Source organism: Plectrocnemia conspersa, unplaced genomic scaffold (assembly GCF_051122295.1).
Source record: "Plectrocnemia conspersa isolate PC_06_02 unplaced genomic scaffold, ASM5112229v1 ptg000009l, whole genome shotgun sequence".
Classification (NCBI taxonomy): Eukaryota; Metazoa; Arthropoda; class Insecta; order Trichoptera; family Polycentropodidae; genus Plectrocnemia; species Plectrocnemia conspersa.
The window spans coordinates 27,809,762-27,834,179 of record NW_028277173.1 but is presented as its reverse complement, the minus strand read 5'-3'; the positions used below and the strand labels follow the sequence as shown (position 1 = coordinate 27,834,179).

General features: G+C 27.1%; 1 protein-coding gene across 6 annotated transcripts in view; it reads left to right on the top strand.

Moving 5' to 3' along the window:
- The window catches only part of pdm3 (POU-domain protein pdm3), a 257,264-nt gene that overhangs the window by 179,477 nt on the left and 53,369 nt on the right, over positions 1-24,418 (top strand). For 2 of the 6 annotated variants that reach the window (XM_088192307.1, XM_088192303.1), the window contains exon 2: positions 13,509-13,581. The exons of the other annotated variants lie outside the window; for them this stretch is intronic. In XM_088192307.1, the coding sequence (XP_088048433.1) occupies positions 13,552-13,581 (30 nt within the window). In that variant the 5' untranslated portion in view covers positions 13,509-13,551. The remainder of the gene's footprint in view (positions 1-13,508; positions 13,582-24,418) is intronic. 6 annotated transcript variants of the gene reach the window in all.

The window sequence follows — 24,418 nt, the reverse complement described above, 5'->3', positions numbered from 1 at the left end:
TAACATGGATTGTTTAAACTGAATAATCTTCTTAAAAATTAAAATACCAGCATCATCTTTAATCTTCAATGATGATTAATATTATATATTATTATAATTTTTTTGTATTAAATTATAAATATATATTCTTTGTTATAAATAAAACATTTATACATTCCCTACTGTAAAAAAATAATTTTACAAGTCTACAATATCATTAATAAATCAAATAGTTTAATTAGGATCATAAAATGATATATAAGATTATGTAATTAAGTTGAATAAATTAAAATAAATTTAAATGTAGGCTTTTCTGTAATCGACCCATCAATATATGCTATAAAAAAATCGTGCCTAGTTTTATATTAAAATGTGGCTTTTTAATGTTTGTAATTTTTAATAAAGTATATTTATTTTAAAAACACTATATTAAATAATTTCACGTATTCTTATGTTGACAATATTAACATATCCCCCATGTGAAGTTATCTAAAATTGAAAATCACACGTATGTCGGTTCGACCCAGGTTTACCTCACATATTAAAATGTATGTACGTGTGTACGTTTTAATGAAAACGCTAGTTATCATTTATGATTTGTAAACGTCCCGTTGGCGCGGTTATAAATTAGGATGGATGTATCGAGAGAAGGATGGATATTTGGGGTCAGAGGCCCGATTGTTAAGATGAAAGCCGATCTCAGAGGAAAGGGATAATTTATGGATCAAAACTGCGGGAAGGTGCCCATAATTTATACGGTTAGCGGAACACTCAGTGCTACGGGGATAAAATCATCGACGGGTATATATGCGCGGGCTTTGAAAATTTCATAAATAATTATTATACTCGATCCTATAATAATAATATATAATATGCGAACGTTGTTGGCAACGGTTCCTAATTGCGTTTAATTACATCGAAACACAGAGAAAAGGTATTACAGATTATAGCGTAAAATATTTTTGCATGGAGTGATATTTTTAAAGTTTAAAAGCAGTACTTTTAATTTTGTTATAGAAGTTTTATAGTGGTGAAAGTCAATATTTAATCTGGACATTAAAATTAATTATCAAAGGCCATATAGAGGAAGTAATATTTTAATTTATGTTGTATTTAAAAACCTGATTTGCTTCGTTCCATAATTAATTATTTTTTATTCATATTTTCAATAACTCGCAATTATTTTTAATATTACCAGCTTAATTATTTTATTTTTTTCAGCTGAGCATCTCATTATCTCGCAGCACGTGTTAATGAACGATTTTAATGATGGTCAATTAGTCGCACTTTATTTGTCGTTACCTAATTAAAATTTACTCATTTAAATACGATTAAAAGAGCATTTTTTTATTTTAATAATTCTTAAGGATAATCATACCTAATTGTTAGCATTTTTAAACCAATGTTTGAAACTCAATTTTATTTTAGTTAAATATTAAAGAACTAAAAACATTTTTGTAACATACAAAGATCAGGAGTAAAATTTAATTACATATAAAAATATAAAGCAATTGAGCTTACAATTATATTTTTATATTTTTTATACTGAAATTAGGTTATCGTATCATCAGAAAAAATTATAGTATAGTATAGTAGAACATAATTACTTAATTAGTTTTCATAAAATATATTGCAACATTGTTATGTTGTTCATTGCAATAATTATAGGCGGAAGTAATTAAAAATCATATGCACCTACTGTGAATATTAGATACTTATACATATATAATTTTATAAAACTTCTAATAATTTATCCAAAAGTATAGTTTAATTATGTATAATTATACTTAACCTTGATTTGAATTACGCATGCTAATTTTGCATATTTAAAGTTCACGTATGTTCAGTTTAGTACATTTAATTAAAAGTTTTGGTTGAATGTGTATAGTAAATATTGAGTACATTAAACGAGCGGTTAAACACGAAAACTATTATTACATATTTTTTTATGATTAAAACCTGATATTTTAAATAGTTAAAGATTAAGTTCTTAAGTTAATGCTTAGAAGTTTTCACTATATAGTATACATAATAAATATAAATTCTAAAATATTTATTTTAATATTAAATTTAAATGATGTATACATATTTTATTTTATTATCATAGTTTGGAAACCACTGGAAAAGCATTTAGCTACCAAGCTCGCTGGTCTTCACTCTTAATCAATATTAATACGACGTATTAGTTTGACTAGTAGCGCGATGATTGTGGTGGTCATTCTATGCAAGCGCTCAGTCTATTTTAACTATATTGTATATATACACATCACTTATGTCTATTCCTGTATAAGAGAGATGTTCATAAATAGTGGATGTTTTATTTTTTTTTATAATATCAAAGATACCTATTTTTTTACAAATACAATCACAATTTTATTTTTAATGTAAAATTAATTTTTGGGGCTATAGATTTAAAAATGTCAATTTAATAATAATAGATTGACCGTAATCAGGCAAGCACAAAACGACTGAGTCAGAGACCGTTGTGTGCCGAATTTCATTCGTCACAATTAAACAAGGCCGCAACCGCCGCCTTCTTTAAACCTTTTATTTTTTTGCGCATTACATTACGCTCTGCATTTTATGATCTCCTAGAATTAAATCTGTGACTAAATTGACTTAATATGTAACAGTTCAAGATAACTGTATTGTATCAGTTAGGTGTTAAAAACGAGATCTATGCGGCCCATTTTTGAGATGAATGTATTTTCTTTATAAATACATTTTTCGTGATTGGTTGTCAAGTGGTGTGAATTATTTTAAAAAGAGTTGATTGTTCAATATACAAAATAAATAATTTATTTAGTCTTTCAAGTGATGGTGATGTAACCAAGTATCGGTTTTTATGACGGTCTTTTGAGGAAGCTTTGACATAGAAGAGATGACAAATTTAATCTCTTCTATGTCAAAGCTTTCAAGTTGGTCGTACAATGATTACAAAGGATAGTTAGTATTTTTTCTAGACAAACTTTATGGCTTTAGAAAGATGGTGATTGATTCTGTATGTTCTGCTGATTTATAATGTTTATGGTTGTAACCTAAATTATTGTAGATTTCAAATGTTATTTGTTAAAACCCCTACAATTTTTTCATTAAAACGTAAAGCAACAATTGAAATTTCGCGCTACGCTGCCAATTGAACTTAAATATTTAAAAAATAATTACAGTGTATAATGATAATATAATATACAATAAGTTAAAATGACAGTTTATAAGGAATATATAAAATACAATTATTTTGTAATGTGTAATATTATGTGAAATATTAGGGAAAAAATTTTGAGCAAGCATATATATCGTAATATTTAAAAAAAATATAGTAATTAATGAAAAAATAACACGACACATATATTTAACCCTAAATATTTTTTAACTAAATAGTAAGTCAAATAGTTGATAATATATTATTTATTTAAAATTCAAATTAGACAATTTTTTCTTTCTAGAATAATTAACAATTTACTGTTTTGGAGTTAACATTTAACTTCTGAAAGGTATAGATATTTTCTATAATTTAGTACTAGATGTTCTTTAGTTGAAATTAAGGTATGAAATAGTATTATACAAAAAATCATTGATAACATTCAATACGCTGACAACTAATCAAAATTTTGTCGGGACCAGTCTTTGTTGAAAGCTCAATAAAAGTATTTATTATTTGCGAAACAAGTTTATTCGTTACATCGACATTATACAAACATATGTGGGGATCAGTTTTTTTATTTTGCGCGTGTTTCTATTTCATAATTTATTCATCTTGTTTTTGTTGTCTTGTTTGTGTGTTAATATATATTTTTTGTTATAAATAAAATATTTTTTCACAAAAAAAAAAATCTCATACACCTATTAAATATATAATAATAAATCAAATAGTATAATTAAGACCATAATATAATATGTAAGTTTAATTTAATTTGTATATATATTGTAATTAGGTTGATCAAATTAAAGGCAATTTATGTGTAGGCTTTTCTGTAATTGACCCATTAATATATGCTAAAACCGTGCCTAGTCTAAAATTCGATTAGATAGATTTGTCTATTTGTTAGTATTTGAAAATTCAATGGTAAATGTTTAAAGAAATAGTGAACTTTTATTTATGTTATATATCCTACATACATTTATAAAATATACAACAATATTTTTTTTATTGGTTTACAAACCACTTATAAAAATGAATTTATATATTTGCATCATATCTACATACTACATATTATTTCATACTTATGCTTGAAACATACATTAACGCATTTTGTTAATTTACTTTTAAAATGATTTGTTTTTAAATTTCTACAAGCACAATAAAAGCTTAACAAAATTTAAAAACGTAGACAACCATTCCCGCACTTTTGCGTGTCTTTTTTACTTAACAACATATACATATATATTTTAAAATATTGCCGAAACAGCAAAAAATTCATATTACATAAAAATATTTGCATAAAAAAACAAATATTTTTTGCAATATTAAGAAAGATTTTTTTGTGTTTTAATGAATACATTGTTTTATTTTATATTATCTGCGGCAAATGTTTTTTTGCAAAAGAACCTTATAAGGTTCAACGTGATGATTTTCCATTTGCCTTTTTTAGCTAAAAACTAAGCTTTTTAGGATATATCCTGAAAATCTAAATTTTTGTTTTATACAATGAATTTGTCTTAATGTAGTAATTTATTTAAAAATGTATTTTAAATATGATTATTTTTTTACGTTGAAAATAACAAACTGCAATCTTACTTATTTTGTCATGGCGTTCTAAAGATAATACTAACAATTTATATTTAGCTAAGTAGTATATATATATATATATATATATATATATATATATATATATATATATATATATATATATATATATATATATATATATATATATATATATTTACCCTATTTTAGTTTACTTATTGCGAAAAGGCATACAATAATTCGAATATCTAATTGCAAGAATTGTTTTTCAAAAAGCGTTCTAGCTAGCTGCGGTGCCTCATGACAGTGAAAATCCGACAGCTATTTAATGGTAGTTAATCAACATAATTGTATGGACATTCATATATATGATATAATAAATATCACACTCTTTCTATTATCTTTTAATATTTTTTGTAGCTTTTATAGACTTAAATCAATGTATAGAATCATTTTTACCTGTAAAGTTCACCATTAAAGAATTAAGCAGCAATAATATTTATATATTATCATTGAAGCATATTACTAGCTTACTATTATATTAGTATTCTTTAGTTTATATATTATTTTTGCTAAAAAGTGTTTTGTATTTAATTTTTATGAATCCGTTACATTTAAGAGCTAGCAAGGCATAGTATATTTTTTTATAAAATAAAAACTTATATAAATTATAAAGCTAAACTTTCAATTGTAAAGAATAATATTTAGTTAAAATAATATTTAAATTATTGTAGAACAATATTATATATTTTTAATAAATTAGATAAGGCAATAAGAATTGTTTCAAATAAAAATTAATTTACTAATTGTAGAGTTATGATTAAAATATTAAAGAATAAAATTTCAGTAGTTTGATTTAAGTTAGAAAATAATATGATCCTGTAATAAAAAATAAAGATGTACATATATTTAATATGAGGAATAGAGATATTTAAAGGATAGTTAGGTTTAATAAAACAATAATATTGTACGGAGGTGTGAATTTATATAATATTATTACCTGGACAATCCACTAAAAATGTAGTGGGTTTCCTCAATGGAATAAAAAAACATATTCGTGCATTAAGATATAAATTATAATATTTTTTTATATTCTGTTTATGTATATGTTATATTTTGATTAAATTTGTTGAGTATATATACGATTAGCTATAAAATATAATAAAATAAATAAATAATAATAGTTTTTCATAATTACAGACCATTTATGTAGTTATTAGCATATTATTATATAAATTAATGACATTATAAATACTAAAGGCTTATTAAAATTACCAAACAAAATTTTAATAATATTAATAACTTAACAAATATAAAAACTAACTCATTGTAGTGGCAATGATTTATAAGCAGACATATTTTCATTAATTTTGTTGTTGTGTTTTTTCGAGTTAGGATCAGCCAACTAGATTTTTAGTTAACCAAGTCGTATATATGATTTTTAACAGGTACAATACTATACGGTGTCAGTAAAAACTAACGATTCCAATCTTATAGAACTCGATCGTGTGATAAGGTCATTATTTCGCATCGATAGGGCACACATATCGAGCCCCAGCAACTAAGGCTTAATTCGTGCTATCCCGAAAAGGGTTAATAGATGTCAATTGTACGTTGGTATACACATACATACAGTTATTTGCGAATTATCCGTGCGCCTTATTATTCGGCACGGAATTAATGATGGTACCGCCGACTTTGTGCCCCGCGACCCCAAAGCCGCAGTGTTGCCAGCGCCGAACATTATAATATTTAATATATTCCGTAAGGTTGGCAACACTGGTCACCATCAATAATGTACGGAATTAGCCGCATCCAGAATAGCTTTCGGGCGCAGACACTGACGGACGATTAACAAGTGTACGAACCGGGACCCGCAACCCGACCCGGAACCCGAAGTCGATGATAATTGAGTTTTAACACGTACGCCAATGATATAAAATTTTGAGGTCGGACTACCCTTTGAGCTGGTTGTAGTGATGTTACTTGTGTTGTACAAATATCCCTCCTCGATGTTTGCTTCTGTTGGTTGGATATGTTAATTGGGCGGTGGGTGAGTTTCTCTAGCTACTAAATGGTACTACTAAGATATAGGCAATAAAAACGGTATTATAGAAATAATTCATTTCACTAAAATCTGCATGAAACGCTCAAATTAAAATTATTGTTTTTAAAACCAGCGCAATTTATTTATTAAGTGATTAAAATTAATATTTAAGGCGCATGTTTTTATAACATACAACAATATTTGAGCAATACAAGAATATTATAAAAAAATTGGGAAATAAATCGTTTAACGATTAGAAAACTATATAAATAATATGTAAAGTAAAACGTTAATATTTATTTTTAGATAAATGGTTACTAAAATATTATATAATCAAAAACTGGACGCGTTAAGTTAAAGACTTGCATAGCTTTCAAGTAAATTAGTGATTTTAAAAATTTGATTTTGAATAAAAGATTCTATAAAAATATTGACACAGAACATATGTATAACCCTTATGCTTCCGCAAAGAAGTTTTTTTCAACATTTCCTCTATAAATACTTAATCTAATAATTAAGATACAGATAATAACTTGGATTAGGTATGTAATATTATAAAAATATACTTAACCCTAAAATTATGTAAACTTATTAACATATAAATAACTTTTTCACTAATTGTAAAAAAAAACAGCTATTAGCAATTTATTTACAATTAGTGAAAAAAATACTATCTTTGTAAAAAAAAAGTAAACTGGTCCGGTGCCGTGACTCGATAATGATATTTTATTTGTGGCTTCTTAACCAATAATAATTCTTACCACACAAAATGCTTATATAAAAAAAATCGAGTCTTTTTATATATCATATATTATATATAAAATAATAAGTTCTACAGCTATTTTCAAAATCTTTCTTTGATAAAATACAATAAAACCTCACACATGCACCGAACCAATTAATTTATTTTTATAAACTATTAAATAATCTATGTTTCATAAAAGAACTTTTAATAAAATACACTGTACTCAAGTTATTATATTAAATCCGAAAAAAATGCTTTAGAAATATTGTATGTAATATATATTTTACGTAAAATATTTATAAAGCATTTTTTTTTGCATCAAAGCAACATATACTATTTTAAATACATTATTTTCAATAACTTTGCGTCTAAATCAAATACAAATAATTTAGTTAATATATCTAAATTTATTCTATGTAATGACTACTAAAATTAAAAAATTAAAATAATGTGGGCTAGCGATCTTGCTTAAGCAGTTAGGAGCGGGGTTCGCTAGGTATTTTAAATTTACTGATAATTTTTTTGCGTATTTATATTATTGATATACTGATTATGTTTAATTGCATCAATAATTATTGTTTTAAAAAATACTATTTTAAAAAGTTCTCTTAAAATGAAAAAAAAACATTAAATTGTAATCTATTCCATTGAAAGCTTACTGTGTAACTTTTACCCTAACATATCATCTGAAAAATCAGCTATATTCTTAATTTATATAAAATGCTGCTAATATATTCGTTGTTATTTATGACATTATGACATCATCATAACTTAGATTTAAAGTATTTTTTAAAAATATTTTAAAAATAAATTATAAAATCAATCAATATTTTTTTTAATTAATAATAATATTTTTAATAATATATTCATGGCATATTGTGTGTAATTTTTAATTATTGAAAATATTGATACAGACACAATAATTAGATGTTTTTAATTATGTCTATTATCTTACTAAATTGCTTTAAATAATCTTTAAACATATTTAATTAAAAGTTATTTAATTAAAAATATTTAATTAAGAGTTAAAGTAAACTCACAATAATCTGTAAGAAAGATAATTTAACAAATATCATCACTATTTTTTTAATAGGTTGTGCTCAAAATTTAATTTTACGTTTACTAAGTAATACTACATATTTTTAATTAAACTGCGTATTTAAAATAAGGAAAAGTGTAGATTTACAGAATTAATTTTAACAAGATTGCATATTATTAATTACTTGTATTGAATTTCTTTTGACTTGCCATTTGATTCCATTTGCCAATACTTCCCCTAAAATCCTGATTCAAGCATTACGATCAATAGATCTTTACGTATTTAGTTAACGTCTTAAATACAGATTTTTTCTTAAATACAGAGAAGGCCTTTGACAAGGTTTGTTAGTTATGGGTTACTACTAAAAAAACTAGGATGATTTAACTCGGTTATTTGAGCGATTGTGGACAGTGTGTAACATATGGCAGTTGACTGTTAAAATAATATATTACCCCTTCAGGGGTTCCTCAAAGGTAACCTGGACCCTCTGCTCTTTACGTAATTTAATTATGACATAGATATGGTAGTTAAAAATTTAAGTTTACTTTTGTATGCAGATGATTTACAATTGCTTAAATGCATTCGATCTTTTGCAGACTCCTTTCTCTCTACATAATAATTTAAATTATCTGTCTGCCCTTAAGTTTCTTAAAATGTGCTATACTGTGTCAATGGCGTTCGCCATCGGATTATTTCTATGATCTTGGTAGGAAAATTTTGGCTAGAAAAACTTCCACTAAAGATCTCAGAAATACTTTTGAGGGCAAGTGAAGGTTTTCTCTACACGTAAACGATAAATTTCTATAGATGCTCGGGCTTATTTATGACAACTATAGGAGATTCGGGACTATTTTCGAATCGCCTACAGCTGTCTCATCCCAGCTTACGTTGGTATTGCATATTGATGTATTTAATGCTAGCTACGAGGAGCTGGTCCGATTCGTATTATTTTGTTTATTATTATCGTGACGTTTTAGGATAAGCTGTTAGGTCTTTTATGATTTTATTTTAATTAATATATATAAATAAATATGATCTTATCGACTTCACTTTTAAATTTGAGTCAGTGGTTAATAATATTGTTAAAACAATATTCCCTATGATAGGATAGCATTTCTAACAAATCAGTACTTGCGTATATCGGAAACTTCAGTCGGTTATTAATTACTGTTACAGCTGATCTATCGCACTGAAAAGGTGTTCAATTATTGAACACTAGTATTCAATCGTGAATGGATAAAAACGGTTATAGCGCGCCAAGCCGAGAGACCCGGGATTGTGAGGGTCGTTTAAGGGTTAAACGCACAAAGCGAGCATTGTTGTAATAAGAGAGTACGTGCACTAATAATATAAATTCATAATTAGCGCGGGGCACTTTCAATTGTGCATATGGGGTAAAGAGAGGGTTGGGGTATTGAAGATACCCGTAGAGTACCTTGCGAGTCCACATCGTTACGCTAAATCTAATTAGCGAGAGCCAAGTATACACAAAGAGCCCGGCACTGTATCGGATCCGGGTGGATCTGCGCTAATATACGGACAGCATAGTTAGACCAATAGTTTGCCACTAGCTACAATATTATTTTGCCAGAGTTGTAACATAGGAAGTTAACCCTCTGGATCACACAGAAGCGTGAGGGCAACGTACGCGATGATAAAATGAGGCGATCTGTCATTGGAGTCTGATGAAGCTTCTTTAAAAAAGGCAGTAGAGGGTTAAATGTTAAATTTTTTTAGTTGAATTTGATTTTAAATGCTATGTTAAATAAATTTGTAAGACTTTATTTTATTTGATAAAAAAGTTTGCGAGATATTTAGATTATAATAAAATAAAAAAAAATTAAACATGATAAATAAGTGCAACTTTATTTTTCAACGTGTGGTACTTTGTTCATTACTTTGAGATAAGTCTATTATATATGCTAAATAAATCATATTGCTTTTGTTGATAATTAATGCAGTAATCACCGATTCAGTATGTCCCCTTTAAAAGGTCGCAATAGCAGCAAGTCCATTAGAACAATGTAACGTAATTTTCTTAGTCTTATTGTTTTTAATTTTTAACGATTGTACAAACATAATCATTTTTTTAAATAGCTTATATTTTATATACAAAAATGATTTATTTTAAAGTGATCTCCGATTAATAATATTATAAAAAATACAAAAACGTACGTTTTGAAAAGATGCATACTGAAATTCAGCTTTTCGTCCATTATTTTGAACTTCCAAATTACGAATTCCTGAATTCGTTATACCCAACGGGGGACAGCGTAAAAATAAAATCTATCAAAAAAAGTATACACTCAACACAATCGCAAGGGGTTTAAATTCACCAAACCACCAATTCTCCCCCTGTGGATTTTTTTCATATTTTTGTTTATTTTTTATTATTCGTTCAGTTCGGTTCGTTCTAGTTGTATTTTTTTTGGCGCGGTTACATTTTCAGACATTGATTGGTGAAATAAATACATTAAGACCGACGCGTACAATCGACGGGCTATTTAATACGTGATTGTGGGCATACTGGAGGGAGGAGATGTTGGACTATGAAAATCATGCTTTAAATATGCAAGACATATATTTAATTTCGAAATAACGCAATACCTGAGAATTTTTAAGTTCTGAAAAAGTTCGTAAAAAAATACTATTTTAAAAAAACATTGTTTAAGTTAAAATGTTGTATATGTAAATTTATTCTATTCGATAAAAAAAAACTGTGACCTATATAATATTTAATGGCTCAGTTTTTATAGTTAAAAATTTAATTATCGAAACTACTGTTGTTATGTATTAAGAATTTCAGCAATTAAACATAAACCAAAAACCATTGTCACTCAATTGTGAAAATAAATTTAATCCCACTATATTGTTAGAATGTTTGTCATGAGCCAAGTTAAGATTTAGCTTTAATTAAAATTAAAATATATTTTTAAATATAAAAAGTCGTTATTTGCTTATTATGAAATACAAAGGTTTATTTATTAGCCCTATGAAGATAAAGATCTTTTTAGATCCGTTAAGGACCCTCTTTAAAAAATGTCCTAAATATGGCCCAAATGACTAAAGGCGTCTTAAATGGAGTAGGCCGGCCAAGGATTCTTATGCTTGATGCATAATAGCACGATAAGCCAAAGATTTAATAACATTTTGGCATCAGGTCAAGAAAGATGGAAATGCGCTGTTCTTTCTGATCTGCTTCTGGCATAGTGTCTGACATAGAGATGTGGTTTTTGAAACTAATTAATTAAACACTATTGATTTATACAGCGTTGTTATAAAAATAAATATTTAAGGGACCTAACAATAATATTATTTTTTTATAATTTATATGACACAAGTATTATTTTTTCTCAAGACTCAAGCGCTTTAAGTACATACTAAAAAGTAGCGGCGATAACACGCATCACTGTCTTACGCCTGATATGCTATACAATAAAATACATGTAATGGCTCATCCTGTAAAACAAAAACCGCAAAGCTCAACAGCTCCCCCATTTATTTTTCTTTTTTACATGTTCCCATCATTCGTTCAGTTCGATTCTGATTCTTGTTTGTATTTTTTCGCATCGACATTTTTGACCATTGATGGGCGAAACAAATAAATTAAGGCCGGCGCACACAATCGGCACTCGCAGCACATACATATATACAAATATATACAATATAATATGCAAATGTGCTTGTAAGTAGCCGCCGGTATAATGAAGGTATACCCCTTCGCGTCGATATGAACGTGCTAAATTAGTTAGCCTTAAAACAGGGGTAAGCGTATATAAGCATCGGCAGGGGGAGGGTAATAATAATGAGAATGGATTCTATTGTTTACCGAACCGGGGGGCGGCTGTGGGTGAACGGGTGGGGCTCATGGGGGTCGAAGCAGGCTTGGGCGACGGAAAAGGGGCCCGGGGGGCGATGCCCCTGCCGGACCGCGGGGCCGGCAATCCGAATCGTATTTTTATACTGCCGAATTGTCTGAATCGGAAATGTGAGTCGCGAAACGATAGGCTTATGGCCGGAAATTAATTAATTTCAAAGTGCGGTTCGATCATTAAAATAAAAAAGGGGGGCGAAACGTAGGCTCTGCTGCTATGGATTGTCTCAGAAAAACGAGGAACAACCCTTTGGATGGTTCATTGAATATAATTTGTGTTAATTGTTTAATATTAATTTTATTTATAATTTCAAATAAAATATAATTCTAATGCATATCTAAAAAATATTATTTACAATTTTTATTAGGTTTTATTTGCATCGAACAATACTTTTGTAATAATTACACTGGCCAACAAAGATTTTGTAACCATTATTTGGACTAAGTTTATCATTTATATTCAAAGTTTCTATAGTGACCATGATGTATCACGTCAAGTTTTGATGTTACAGTCAAAATATTGTTTGTATGGACCTAATACATTAAACATGTACATAGGAATGTTTTTGTATAAGAGTTTAATGAAAGTTGTGATAAAATGAAGAAAAAATAATAGGTAATATATTTACTAGTTTATAATAAAAACGATCACAAATGTATAAAGATAAACATCAGTTATGAATTAAAAATGCTTCTTAGTATATTTTCTGTTCTTATATTCTACGTCATCTCTTTGCAGAAACTAGCAGATTACTGCTAGTTTTTTCAAAGAGAAACGAACTAAGTCGTGCATATGTATATATGCATATTAGTAAGCTAAATTAATATTATTTAATAAATATAATATAAACCACTGATTTACAGATCTGGTGTTTACTCTGTTGTAACGCATTAGGCTAACGCTTGTTATGATTCATCGATAAATTCACAATATATAAATCTTTGTAATTTGACTCAAGATCTACATTTTAATTATGAGTCATGGATGATAAATATTTTTTAAATATTTTTTTAACATTATTTGTTAATATACATAAGCGATTATTTAATCATTAATTTGTAAAACAACTTTTCAATTTATTTTAATACATGAATTATTTTAATTAAATTAAGTAATGTTTTTTTCTTTATTTTTAGGTGAGGGTTTTAAGCTGATCTTAATTTTAAGATAATAAATCAAATGACTACAAAAAGAAACTCAACCCAAAACGTGAGTATTGATATTTATTAATTAATATTTAAAATAATAAAATAAAAAAATAGTATTACATACACTTTTATTATAAATATTTGTGTATATACGTAGGATAAAATATAACATGACCAGAATTAGAAAAAAATATAGATTATACAGGACAAATATTTTAAATTAAAAAAAATATACAATAATTATTTTTAAAATATACAATAAATATAAACTTGTTTTAAATGATTCTAATATGCAGGCTAAATTTAAAGTATTTTATAATTAAAATTGACATACTTTTTTGTGTTTTTCTTAGTATGTATTAAAAATAGTTTTTTATTAAAACAATTATCTTGAATATTTCAATAAATTGTGGTGCTATAAAATATTCGTTGAAAATTTAATTGTTACCTTTTAAAAATCTCTAATAAAACTATTAACATTTATATAATTTTTAAAATAACTTTATTTGCATTAATATACAAAAAATCAAAAAACTTTATGAACCATTAAATACAATTTTATCTTATCTAATTATTACAAATGTTAATATTTTTCGTCAACATTAGCATAAATTTGTTATTGTTTATGTCGTTAAAAGTTAATTACTATTTGATGTAGTTTTGAGTTATCTAATTGTTTTATGAAAATAACAAAATTAAAGTGGTTTATTTTAATGTTATCAGTAGTTGTGATTAACAAAAAAATATTATCAGTTGTTTTAATTAACAAAAAAAATAGTTTTAATCTGAAAGGAATTATGCAATGATATATTTTTCCTTAATTCAATATTTATTCATTAACTTTGCCTGGGTAAATCGGGGTCCATTGGTACCCCAAAGATATTTTAAATATTTTTTAATTACTAATAAGCTAAAGGTATGTTTTAATATTTTTCCAATTTAATCTCGACATTGATTTGATTAAAATCGTAATTTGCTTCAAAAAGTGTTTTAAGAAAATCGTCTTTATCTTGTAATACAAATAGCAGACATAGCAAAAAAATTTATTCGCAGAAAAAAATTCTATTCTATAAAGATTCTTCTTCTAAATAACACTATATTATATCAAAAAAGGCATTTGCTTTTATTGATAAAAATTATTATCAGAAAATAACGTCCTACTTCCTGTTTATTGTTGTTAGTATTAGGTATATACATAATTAAAATAATATTTATGCGTGTGTATGTGTGTTTACGTTTATTAATGTATGTAGGATCGTAAATAAGTGTATATAAATTTGCATTACGATCGAACGCCTTTTGTTATAGACGTCGCTATCGGAACACAGTGGCGTCGATAAAGCCATTATTTCCATAATAATATATCTTTTATTTTCTTTATATAAATAAACATATTTCTAACTTCATATATATTCCTATTCACTTAAGTATAATGTAGAAAAAATATTTTGCCTAATAAGTAAAAATAAAAAGAGATTTATTTATCAAAATTAAGTCAGCTTTTTTTTGCTTAATTTTTTATGCAAAAGCGCCATTTAATAAATATATTTAAATTGTAAAATCTCGTCAAAAATAGACTGATTCATTCTCAACTTTCGCATCATTGCACAATCACGTAAAATAGGTTTTTAATTTAGTTTCGGTTCACTTAAACCATAAATTGACACAAATAAAATTTGTTAGAGCAATAAAAATATTTCTTTATATTTAATTATTTTTTATTCTATTTTTTAATTTAATCCTAAATGATATTTACTTTTACTTTAAAGTGTGTGTTGATAATAAATGCTTATATTTTATTGACTGGCAAAACTTTAAAGACATAAATAAATATTGAATAAAGAATTTAAGAGTTATTAATAATACCAAGGTCTGTTATTTTATGTAAAATAGCTGTTTACAAAACGCAAAAAAATCTTTTTATGCGTTAACCAAAATTTTAGCTAAAAAAATCATATTTTGCAAATTTACGAATAATCTGGTGCGTTACAGTTATGCAAAATCCAAGATCTCTTTTCTTACAATTCTCTTGGCTTAATTTATCATATGATTTTGCAATTAAGATTCATAATAGAATACAACAACAGTGCTTTTTAAATCTTGGTTTCATCGGGACAATTGGTTCATTATTTATATGTTGTAACTACACACCCATGATTCCTGATTGACTTTACTTTATATTAATAATATTTTATAGTACATTATACCATTATAACAATAAAACATCAATACCTCAATGACCTTGACTTTCGATTGCACTTTACGTGCTTTTTGATTATTGCTCTTTATGACGCTTTCATTAAAATTATTGATTCTTTATTTCTACATTATAACCTAACACTCATAATTTCTGATTGATCATGAAAATGTATATGTAATAATTCATGGTGAACGCAGTAAAAACTATTGACATTCAATCGCACTTGACGTGCTTTTATTATCTAAGCTTTTTAGGACTAATTGCGACTTATGTTAAGCCCACACTTATATAATTCTCCATTTATAGCGAGCTATAGTAATATAATCAGAAAAATAGTAATAAAACTTTGATATTTGCTCGAATTTAATATGCTTTTAAGACGCTTCTATTAAAACCATCAGTTCATTAATAACGTTATAACCAAACCCCTATGATTGCTGATTGATCATACAAAATATTTGGAGTAATTTATGGTGAAATAAAGCATCAAGGAAAAGAGTAAAAATAACCTTGAAAATCGAACACAATTGACGTGCTTTTTTCCCTTGCAATTTATCAATTAATAGTTTGTTTTTATGTAATAACTATTTGCAGCAAAAAACTATCGGTAATCAATTTTATTGCACGTTACTGTTTTTTTGTTATAAAAAATTTAACAGTTTTGAAAACAAACTTGATTTACAAATGCAATAATATATTTATTTAAATTACCAATGTAGAAACTTTTATGTTTATCTCTTGAATTGTCCTGAATTAATATAGTAATTCAATGTAATAAATTTTGTTTTGACGGCTTCTACAAAAAACTAAATATACAAAAAAAATAGGGTTTGATTTGATTATTTTTATATAAAATCCATCGTTTATAAGATATATACTAGCATTAAATAATAATGTTAAATGCGTGGTTGTATTTAATACTATATTATCGAAGCATACGTCATACGTTTCAGCATAATAAATAATTTGGCAATAATTTTTTCTGGGAATTTTCTCTTCGTGGGTATTTTTCTGGGTGCTTTGTATCTGTTTTCGGTTATTTTTTCGGTGCAATGTTATTTTTTAATATAAAAGCATTCGTATCATTTTATGTGTGTAATTTATAGACATTTTTTAAAATAATATTTACGTCTTTCTGTTTAATTTTAAAATTATTAAATAAAATGAATAATTTCTTGGAACAATAACGTTTGACCTTTCAAGCTTTGTCTAGCTTTTAATTTTTCACTGCTAACTGTCGAAGAAGAAAAGTTAGTTCTGCGTAAAATAAATTGCGTTAACGAATCGATTGCGATTTTATTTACATAATTTAAATTAAGTTAATATTTATTAATACAACCACTTACACAATACATATATAACGTAATTAATTATCCCATATTACAGTTCCATCGCGGACCGCGCGCGCACGTACGTGGCGCCATCGCGGAGCGCCACTGGTCTCGCGTTACGTAGTATGGAAGGACGCTGAACAGTAGTGAATAGCCATAGAATTTATAATTAGACATAATGGAACTAATATACATATTCTAATTAAAGCCCACCCGCCCGCTCCAGCCTCTGGGGTGGCTCTCGGAGGGAGGGTGGAGGCCCCGGCCGAGGGCGCTCCGCGAAAGGGGTATGGGTACGGACCAAAGTTTCCATGGCCGCCCCCGAACAATTCACCACTAGCATGCTTGATTGATTTGCGCTTTTTGTTTTGCCATTTCAAAATTGACGACGACGCCGCCGCCACTGTGGACGTTTGCCTGTTGTTTGTCGGTCTGTCCCTTTTTTTTATTTTTGTTGTAATGACAAATTGTGCAAAAACGCGGCGCGAAACGCTCGCGAGAAATGTCAGTACAATATGTAACATAAAAAAATCATATAACAATACAGAAGCTTGTACATTTTTAAACACATAGAAATAAAAATAAATATTTCATTTTTTATCCAAGGAAGTGGAATAGCTTGAAACTGACACTAAATATAACAATTTGCAACGCCAACGTATTAAGGAGCTGGATGGTGATAGCTATAGGCAAATCTGCTAGTGCGGACATTGTGGTGCATTAAAAAAGGAGGGATTCGTAACTCTTGAAGACGTTAAAAAAATCAAAAACAAAACTCAAAAGCATTTTCCTTACGATTTGTTGCTAGTCAAAAAACAGTGCTAGCATGTAAAAACGGATAATAGCCAAATATCCTTATATAATAAATCTTTGCAATTATTTAAATGAAGAAGTAAAGTCACTAAAGATGTCTATCATTGATATCAATTTAAGAATGATGCGAGCTAGTGTTACAAATGGCACAAATAACTAACGGATCTAGAAGCGTTCAAAGCATCGCAGAGGGCATTTACGTATAGAGAGAATCTCCATTTGCTATTAAAATAATTCTGGGATTTCCATCATGATTGCAAAAATATTTTAATGTCAAATAAGATCGTGAGAGTTACATTAAATGACACTAATAGCCAGACAATTTACAGAAGCCTTAGGTATAAAAGTAGCAATCTTCAAATTTTGAGAGTGCTTTATTTACATAATAATGTAATTTAGTTCTTAGTATTTCCCAATTTTCATTTATGTTAAGAATTTCTTCTAAAGATACTAATTTAAATTTACTGAATTTTACATTCAATGTTTTATTATTATATGGTACTAAATTATTAAACTGAGGTATTAAATACATCAGTAATCTCTTTTATACTCATAAAGAACTCCAGTTCTGATCTTACTTATCGATTGTATATGATTATGCAATAAAAAAATAGGTAGTAGTAAACTAAAATATAACAGTTTTTAAATGTATATTGCTTACTAAAATATTAATAAAAATGTATTAAAATTGAAATCACTTTAGTTGATTCTAAGTAATGCTACAAAAAAATTGTTAAATTTGCATTTTGATGCTCCCACATGAGACTTATATATGAAAATAATTATTTTGTCTATAAGTATTTTTCTAAAATAATAACTAATAATGGTAAAAAAAAAGCTAAGAGAGGAAATCGATTATAAATACTAAATTTAAATTTAGAGAAAAGCTACATAAATATAAAATTAGATCTGAAAATGATTTACACATCGCTCAAGCATTTTCTGTAAAATTTGGCACAAATTATTTTATATATATATTAGGGGTACCGGAAAAGATTCCATTTTTTTTTACATTCCTTGTTTGAGATCAGTTTGACCCTGGACAAGGTGGAGTGAGCATCTTTGTATGTTTTTTTTTCTATAGTATTGTTCCTCGGCTTTCTTTTTGCGCCATAAATATTTTTTTAATCTTAAGGGTAAAATTAGCAAACCAGAAGCAATCGAACAATACATACGGCATTGCATGCTACTTTTTTTTTCGATCAAGGCTGGAAAGCAACTAAGGCAGCTAAAACCATTATTGAAATTTATGGAGCAGTAATAACAGCAAACAGATGCCAGTTTTGGTTTCGGCGATTTAAATCTGGCGATAGGACTTTAACAGACGTTCCGAAATCAGGACGACTTTCGAAATTCGACGATGAACTGCTGAAGGTCATTTTGTAATCAAATCCTCGTCAAAGTATCGAGGATTTATCCCAAAAACTTGCTGCTCCGTGGTCTACAGTGCAAGAACACAAAAAAATTCGGCAAAACTAATCGAATGGGTGTTTGGGTTCCCCGTGCGCTGTCCGTAGCGAACAAAGAGGAGCGAATGAACACGTGCGATTCACTGTTGTCAAGAAACAGAATTCACCCATATTTGGATTAAATTGTGACTAGTGACAAAAAGTGGATAGTATACGACAACGTGGTGCGAAAAAAACAATGGCTTTCAAAGAAGGAAGTACCTGTTCCGACCCCTAAGCCCGACCTCAACCTTCGCAAGTCCTATTGTGTGTATGGTGGGATATTCGTGGAATTATCCATTATGAACTGTTAAAACTGGGTGATACGATAACTGCAGAAGTTTATTGTCAACAACTCGAAAGATTGAATTAGAAATTAAAAGTGAAACGTCCGAATTTGATAAACCGAAAAGGAGTGATTCTGTTACACGACCACGCGCACCCTCTCAGTGCAAAGATGACCCGTGAAAAAATATGCAATTTAAATTTTGAAGTCTTGAAGCATCCTACATATTCGCCAGACCTCGCTCCTTCTGATTTTTATCTCTTTAGATTTATGGAACATTCATTTAGAGACAAAAAATTTGAAAATCTGAAGGAAGTCGAAAATCATTTAAATACGTATTTTAATTCGAAACCACCAAATTGTTATAAAGCGGGAATCCAAAAATTGCCTAAAAGTTGGCAAACAGTTCTAGATAACTATGGGGATTATATTTTATAATATGTAAAATAATATGAAAATAAAATTTCAATAAGACCTACGATGTTTAAAATAATGGTTTTCTTTCCGGTACCCCTAATATATATTGCTTTTAAAACATAACGATTTAATAAAATCAAATCAAAGGCAATTAAAAAATATATTTTTAATAAATTCATGCATATTTTATAAAATAAAGTTAAGTTAATAAATAATACAAAGATTATTATTTTCGTTTTCATTTACCATGCTTCTTAATTTTCTTATTTGTTCTTTTAAAATTAATATAATTAATATTTTTCTAAATGTATACGTATTTAATTAATATATTTAATGTATTGAATTATAACCGCAGAATAAGTTATTTAGTACTTATTCTGAATTACGTAAATTTATTAGTGAAAAATAAATACAAAAATAACAAAAAAAAAATTGTTTGCTATAAGTAAAAGACATGTTTTTTTATCTTTATAAAATTGTATCTATTATAAAAGATTTAGTCTCCACTCTTTCATATAAATGATTCCTAGGTATTTTCAAGATTTGTGATGTCTTGACACCTAAATCTTAAATCTCAGGTATTTCATATTATAAATCATAAATTATTTTATATTAGTTTGTCGATACAATTACTTGTTTTCTAAATTACGGACAGATAAGATTAGTTTTGGACCTCAACAACATTATTTAAAATCTTGTGAGCAATAATCTGATTTTATCATGTAGAGATAATTGAAATTTAAAGTCAGACGAATATTATAAGTAAGAAATCAAGTATAAGTTATATAGCTAATATAACTAATTTTTTTACCAAATAAATTTTAACTAATCATAGTACATATAATACATAATATAATCATAAAAAGACATTAAAAAAATATTTATTTCGTAATGTATAATAGTGTTTCTTTATTCCATTTAGGAATCCCCTTGCAGTATATTTTTTGCGGATTGTCCTAAAAATATTATTATACAATTCCAATTTAACATTGTTCTTGATCCAATGATGTTTTATGTAAGTGAAATTTTATCAGTATTACATTTTTTAATCGTATGTTATCGACAGATTTGTTTTGATCCTCAGCAACATTATTTTAAAGTTTATAAACAATGAACCGATTTTAGCTTATAGAGATAATTATCATATTAGAAAAATATTGTTGTGCTCTGTGTTTATTGTGTGATATTTTGTACAGCATTTATAAATTAAATAATATTATTCCTTTTTTTTCCTTCATTTAATTATGTTTCAGTTAAGTGTTTTTTTACAATATTGCATATCTGAATCAGCTGAAATATACATTAAATGTAATATTTATGACGTTTATTTAGTCAAATATTAACAATAAAAAAGTAATATTTTTTTCTTATGCAATAAAAAAATTTAATTAAAAATAAAATAAAATAAAAAAATCTAGGAAATACCACTCATTTTAAAAGACTTGAGTATACAAAAACTTGATTTATCTTAATTAAGATGAAGATGAAAATATTAAAAAAAAAAAAAAATTATTTATGACGCACTTTTGATCCTATATTTTGATTAAAATTTAATAACAAAAAGTTATCGTGTAACATTTTTAATAAATATTCAAGAAAAAGTATGACTTATTATCGTTTTTGTGCATCATATTTATTAAGGCACTTTATACAAATAAGTTTTAGAAGAAAAAATATACTGCGAAGCCTAATGTTGCATTGTGATATTTGGGACGTTTCTGATAATGATATAATGATTAAGACGTTTTACTCGTTTTAAAGATAAATAGATTGCTGAAGTACTTCAAATATGTTCAAAGTAAACAAAGCGTCAAAAACGTGGACTTTTTTACTAGCATAGAGAAGGAAAAGGATAAGGTATATAACCGGAAATAAAATATTTATTTGTAACTGTTAAATTAATTTTTGAAAATGTTTCATTAAGTTATGCCATCACTTATATATTTTATTTAAATTAATAACTAACTATACTATAAAAAAATTAACAAAATAAACAAAAAGAACATAAAGTTATTAATATTCAATGCCATTTCATAAATGCACTCGACACTCAACGCTTGCAAGGAAAACGATTAAAAAAACATACATACATCCGAGATGATCGATTGCGGCCCCGTAATTACAGTCAGTCATCGAATTACAGTACAAATTAAAAGGGTGAATGACGGCCGAGGGTGAATATGAAGAAAAAAGCGAGTAATAGGAAATGAGGGCTAATTAAGGCATGTAAGTGTGCGAGTGCATTTCGAGTGCGATTCGATGTAATTTAGTGCAGCACGCCAAGTCATCATCCCTCATTATGTTGTCGGAGTTGCGGGGGTGATAGACGGTTTTCCGTTTTATAGACACACAACTTTCGTGTGACCCTGGATGTCGTGGGGGCAGCCCCCTTTATATTCGTGTTAAACACAACAAAATATCAGCAAAGTGGCTTCGAACGAAATGAGATATTTATTAAATAGAATCGAGCTGTAGATATACAAATAACATAGAACATTTTACTAAGACACTATATCTAAATTTAAGATGTATCAATGGTACAAACATTAGAAAAATATTGATAAAGATGAAATGGTATATCGTACAGTCCATTCGAAATAATTTTAACTTAAAAGTAACAAGTACTATATAATAATTGAGTGAGATATCTAAGATATATAATATAAAAATATTATTTAAAGAAATTTCTCCCTTGTTCAAACAAGTGATATAACCCTTTTGTAACGTCTTGGGAAGTCAAAATCGTTCTGTGTTTGGTCTTCTTCGAATCGGTACCTACGATGATGGGGGCAACGGCCTCAACCCTAATTATACCGCAATAAATGAGTGGCATTCTACACCCCGCCGCCAAGTTTGAATTACCCTCATATTCGTTGAAATTGGATACGAATAAAAGAGTTTAATTTAATTACGTTTTACGATCTACGCACGCCGTTACAAAATAAATTCATCGGCTAATTAAGTGTAACTAAAATATATATACTATGCAACTCACAAATATTTATAATATAATTAAAATATTTTTAATATACATATATACTTTTTTTAACTGTGATAAAACGTTTTTTTTTATTACCCTTTATTGAAAATTTAATTAATATAGTTGTAGGTACATTTTTCTATTAATTGTATTTTTTCTAAAAGTTATATTTTCTCGTTATTGTGTTTTCAAGTATTGTGTTTGTAATTGTTATTTGAAATAAAAATGTATGAATCTTTTTCATATTATTTTTTTTATTAATCCTCACTATGTATCAAATTGCTTTATTAAAATTAATTTTAATACAATAATGTTTATATTTTGTATGCAAATATTAATTAACACTACCCTTTGATTAAAGATGGCGTTGGATGGGGAGTTAATTTCTCTCTTTTTTTAACAAAAAGGGGTAAGCTATTTAAAAGGGTGAAAATCGTTGAACTAGAACAAACATAAATTCTACTATGAATATCTATATTATTATTATTTAAATTTCAGATTGTTTCAAATTTTCTTAGATATCCTAATAATTTTAAATCGCTTATAATAATAATAAATAATACAGTCATATAGTTCTCAAATATTCCTTATTTCAAGTCGTAAAATATAGTTTGAATACGATATATTTAATTAATCACTAAATATTTTTAACTTTAAATACGCACAAAGTTTCATTTAATGATTTTGCCACCAAAAAGATTAATCAGTAGCAGCTCAAAATTTTGTTTACCTAATGTTTTTAAATTCTTAAGAAATAATATTCTTTATTTTCACTACTCAATTTCTCAAGAAGTCTTGAAAAATATATATATTTTATATAGTTTGTGATTATATTAATAAAATATATTGTATTTAATACAATATAACTAAATCATCGCTAAAGATAACAATCTTCAATAGGATGATGAATTGTTTTAGTGAACACAGATAATCTAAAGACCAGAATGGATATTTATACAAATCGTTAAAAAAAATGTTTAAAAAAGCTGTTTCTACTATGCATTTTTTATATTTTGAACAATATAAAGATATGCTTATTAGTTTGCTGACAGACAAATTTTAGGCGATAGTCTAAAGAAAACCAGATTTTTTTTAATTTGTCTGTTCCCACCCGAAGTAATTTTTTCTTATCTGATTATTAATGTAGTTCTTAGATTACCAAAGCAAAGATCATGCCAATTTGAGCAGTTGAGAAAATCGTGAACAATTTGAACCAATAAAATATTTTCAACCTTTATAAAAATCTTTTAAAAAAGAATGCATATTTTCAAACATCTAGCACGGACAGACTTTCTTATGCAGTAGTTTAAAATATTTGTAAAAAAATATATTTTAACTAAAAAAAGGCTCTATAAAAATTCTCAGAATTTTTTTCGAAAAATGAGAATTCGCAATTTGGCATTTTTTCGAAATTTATTTGCAG